This window comes from Wolffia australiana, chromosome 14 (assembly GCF_029677425.1).
Source record: "Wolffia australiana isolate 7733 chromosome 14, ASM2967742v1".
Taxonomy (NCBI): domain Eukaryota; kingdom Viridiplantae; phylum Streptophyta; class Magnoliopsida; order Alismatales; family Araceae; genus Wolffia; species Wolffia australiana.
Window position 1 is genome coordinate 15,957,332 of NC_135848.1, and position 4,845 is coordinate 15,962,176.

Below are 4,845 nucleotides of genomic sequence, written 5' to 3' on the forward strand. Positions count from 1 at the left end.
TTAATTTACGAAGCCAAAAATTGATGATATCAAGTACCCTAAATATTGCAGATATCTTTTCCCCGATCCTACGTCTCAATTATACTCATTTTATGAAATCAGGGTATAGAAACTCAAATAATCACTTATTAAAAAACCAGAAAATGATATTGATCAATGTATGTTATCCATACATATCCAGATCTGGATGTAATGAAGGTCCAACGAAGTAATAGTACATGTTAACTATCCCAAGTTTATTGATTGATCTAAATTAAAGTAATATGCTCAATTTGATAACCAACTTTTTATTTTTCACTCTTTATTAAGTAGATGGAAAACATTTTCTACTCTCTATTTGTTATATATTTTGAATGAAAAAATGTACTGCTACTATCTTAATATTAATTACATATTTTAGGTTCATCCCATAATAAAATTTTGACTCAGAATAAATATTTCTCAAAGTTACTGAGTTTCTGGATGACTCTAGTGAATGGGTAGTTGTTCATATGTGAAAGATAAGATGGGCCCTTGGTAAATTTTATTAATAAATTTAATTATTTGGAAAATAACCCGAAAGATACCTATGACACTATAAATTTCAGAAAGGAGATACTAGGATTTCCAACTCCATTTATAATGCTCAATCTCTTAGTTTGATGTCAAATTATTTCCTTTTGTCATACTTAATTTGATATATGTTCATCTATTTTTTCTCTCTAGCATTGGGAGAAGGAAATGGCGACCTAATTTTTTTTAAGTAGGAAATAGAAATAGCGAGGAAGAGGAGTAATAAATTAAGACGGTGTAATTATAAGGGGGAGTATAATTTTTTGGTGGGATAGTGTTGGCCTTAAGCTATGTTGGATACAACATAAAGTAATATATTCTTAAGGGAAGGAAATATTGGCATTTTTAATTTCTTTATTGAAAAAAGAAATAGTGACGAGGATGAATAATAAATATGACGGTGTAACTATAAGGGAAGAGTGTAATAAATGTGGGCCTCAAGCAATGTTTACAGATCGTTTCGGGCATTGATGTAAAGTCAAGAACAGAGGACGCCAGCCCAAAAAACTTGCCACACCAGCGCTGTGATGTCAGTGGATTATACTCATCTGGTCGTCACCTGCGCAGTGAAAGCTGAGGTATAAGAAAACATTGAATTCATTAAAAAATGGAAACATGTAGGTAATGCCTCTATTTTGTGCCTCTAGCACATGCGAGCACACCATCCTCGTCTTCATCGGCATCCTACTCCAGATGAACGTTGTTATACCATCGTTTGTTGTCCGCACGCAGCCAAGACTTCACAGTGATAAGAGTTTCGATGCTGATCGGCGACAGACGCTTTCTCTTGTATGTGATGATAGCGTTGCCCACAAAGAACATGCACTCGGTAGGTGCGCTTGTCGCACAAACATAGAGCAGCTCCCTCGTAATGGCAGCAAGCAAGGGAAAACGCTTTGCACCTATGCTGGCCCACCAGGATAGTGGCGTGAAGACTCCGTCATCGGGCACAACCTGCGTCAGGTATTGGTTGAACTTGTCCCACGCCGTTCTTGCTGCTGCACGGGCCGGTTGGGCTTTTCGCATAATGCTTTGCAGCCACATGTCCAACTCTTTGCCTCTACCGGGTCCCTCTGCATCGGCCTCTACGGGCCCACTTGGCGACGTGTCGCACGGTAACAAGGACCGCAGGGAGGCAATGGTTGCCTCTCGAGCGCCTGACTAGAGCATTGTCCCTTTGTGGAATGGATCCATCAATGCCGCAATAATGATTGCTTCATTCACCAACAAGATCTCGGCGTACTCCGCAAGCTTCCAATGCATTGCTTTACAGCCTTCCGCCATGGTGGCACAATCTGTCTCCCACAATCGTCGTACACCTGCGAAGAACTGGCCATCTTCAATTTGCTGGATCACTTCCTCCATGTGCACTTTGAGGCCGTCGTTGAGGAAAACCACGTCACATATCGCTGGCATCACTGTCTTGCACACGTGGTCTGTGGAAACGATGAAGCGGCCAAGGATACGACAGAACTCCTTCACCAACTCCCACTCGTCCTTAGACATCTTCGATGCCAACCCCTTCTGTCGAAAACACTGCGACACTTTGTCAATTACATCCCGCTTCTTCACGGCGGCCGCTAGCATGGCGTATGTGCTATTCCACCAGGTCGGGCAGTCCAAGATGACCATGTTGCAGTCCTCTACTTCGGGGACGTCTTCACTTGCCTTTCTGTAAATTTCTCTTCTTTGTGTAGAGTTCTGAATATTGCGCACAAATGTGCGCACCCCGCAACTACGTCAGCCAAGCACAACGGCCAGCGTCCTCTGTCATAGTCGTCTGACGGTGAGCAGATGTCTCCAAGGTCGTTGTCTTGGTCGCGGTCATAGTGTTCTGATGTCCTCATCAGGTTGCCTTGGTTGGGCTCCACAGCTTGAGCAGAAGGAACGCCAAAGTTTTTTATCGCCGCTTGAATGACAATGTTCAGAATGTGTGCGACACAGGGAACGTGCCTTCTAGTGGTGAAATTTGGGTTACCGATCTTTATCTTCCTTGCCATCAGCGCCATCATCCTCTTGTTCCCCCCGGCGTTGTCCGTAGTAACGACATAGACCTGTGTAAATAATGATCACTTGTGAATTGAAGGGGTTAGTGAAAGAAAAAAGTCGCCATTGAACGCTAACCTTTGACCGCAGGCCAAACTCATCTAGCTCTTGGATAACAATTGCAGCCATGTTCTCCCCATCGTGCTTCCTGACGAACTCTCGAATGGCAAGTACCTGTTCCCGGTACGCCCATTTGTTGTCCACCCAGTGGATGGTGCTGCCCAAGAGGCCGGTACCGTTCTCCGCAGTCCATGCATCCACGGTGAGAGAGATGAGGTCCACACTCTCCCAAAGCATCCTCACATTGTCTTTCATGCGACCGTGCATTTGGATGGTCCTGCGCTTGATGACCTTCGCGCTCGACGGATCCAAGTCGAGGAGTGTCGCATATCACCACATCTCCTTGAAAGCAACATTATTGATGAGGTTCCATGGTGAGTCAGTCATGCAAACAAAGCGTGCAATGAAATTTTTTGTTTCCTCCGACGTATGCGCCCTAATTAGCCCACATTGTCCTGGCTCGCCCTGCTGTCAACTCTGAAACCTATCTGATATTCGTGCATGAGCGGGGTCCTTCAACACCTCCTCCTTAAGCTCCGCGTGACGCGCTGGATGGCAGGCTTTGAAATGGCGCCACAATACATTCGTGCTCTTGTCGGCCTGGTGCTTTATCGCTTTCCTCTTACTGTGCGGGTTTATCTCTTGGCACAATAAGCATGCGTAGTATCCGTCCTCCATGCGTTCGATGTAGTCGATGATGACTGAACGATTCGAACGAGGGTGACTCTGAACGATGCCAGAAGTTCCCCTGTCCATACGTTGAAGGCCTACAACTCTTGACCCGGATTTGTCTTGGGTTGGGTCATTGCCTCCGGGTGGGTTTATGTTTCTGAAGTCATAATTTGGTAAGCTAAAAATTCACTACAACGGCATCACATGATGCCAAACTAGGGTATAAACTCTGGTTTAAGCAATAGATGCAATGAATAAGACAAATAAATAAATAGTGAATTATAAGAGAGTGGGAGAGACTAAAAAGGGAGAGACAATAATAAAAGAAAGCATAACGATAAGCAAATAAAAAACCACAAATCAATAATATAAATCAAGATATGAGGGAATCATGAAAGGGAGAAGATAAAGCCGACAGCCCGACACAGAAGGAAGATAATAGATGAAGAAACAACATGAGAGAAGAGAATAGAAAAAAGTGGGGAAGAGAAAAAGAAGAAAAAGGAGTAGGGGAGAAGAAAGAAATGAGGAGGAAAAGAGAAACAGCAAAAGGATGAGGAGAAAAGAAAAATGAAAAGGAGGAAAGGAGAGGAGGAAGGAGGAGGAGAAAATAAGAGGAAAATGATGGAGAAGAAGAAAAGTAGGAGGAGAAGAAAAAAGAATAAAACAAGGAGGAGAAAAGAAAATAAAATGGAGGAGGAGAGGAATAATCAGGAGAGGGAAAAGAGAAAAAGAAAAAGGAGATCGAGAAGAGAAGAGGAAAATGATGAAGGAGAAGAGAAGAGGTAAAAAGTGTTGAAGAGAAGAAGATGGGGGGCAATAGAAAAGGGAAAAGAGGAGAAGAGGAGAAGAGAAAAGGAGGCGAAGAAGAGAAGAAGACAAGAAGAAAAAGCAGGAGAAGAACAGAAGAGGAAAAAGGAGGAGAAGAGAAGAGGAAAAAGGAGGAGAAGAGAAGAGGAAAATGGAGGAGAAGAGAATAGGAAAATGGAGAAGAAGAGAACAAAATAAAAGAGGAGAACAGAAGAGGAACAATGGAGGAGTAGAGAAGAAAATACAATAGGAGAAGAGATGAGGAAAAAGATAGGAGAAGAGAAGAAAATGAAATAGGAGAAGAGATGACAAAAAATATAGGAGGAGAGAAAAGGAAAATGAAGGAGAAGAAGAGAAAACAAAAAAGGGAGAAGAAGAGAATAAAAAAAGGAGGGGGAGGGGGAGAGAAGAAAGGGGAGAGGGAGAGGTAGATGGTTTTAGAGCGTGACAGAGAAAGAGGGTGGGGGGAGATAGAATGAGAGTAAAAATAACAGCAGAGGATTGTTAAAAAATAAAGACAACTGCAGAGGGAGAATCAGAGAATCAGAGAGGGAGAGAAATTCAGAGCGTAGACTCTAGAACGAGAGGGAGAGAAGAGAGAATTATATATTCAGAATATATGAGGGGGAGAGAAGAGAGAATTATGTATTCAGAATATATGAGGGGGAGAGGAGAGAATTATATATTCAGAATGTATGAGGGGGA

The 4,845-nt window shown here is 42.8% G+C and overlaps 1 protein-coding gene across 1 annotated transcript; it reads right to left on the reverse strand.

The window, feature by feature from the left end:
* Window positions 1-1,713: 1,713 nt before the first annotated feature.
* LOC144712521 (putative transcriptional regulator tpeD) lies at window positions 1,714-2,913 on the reverse strand. Its single transcript, XM_078586814.1, has 3 exons — window positions 2,677-2,913; window positions 2,281-2,606; window positions 1,714-2,224 (listed from the first exon to the last, which is right to left on the reverse strand). The coding sequence occupies exons 1-3, from the start codon at window positions 2,911-2,913 to the stop codon at window positions 1,714-1,716; spliced, it is 1,074 nt and encodes a 357-aa protein (XP_078442940.1).
* Window positions 2,914-4,845: the final 1,932 nt, after the last annotated feature.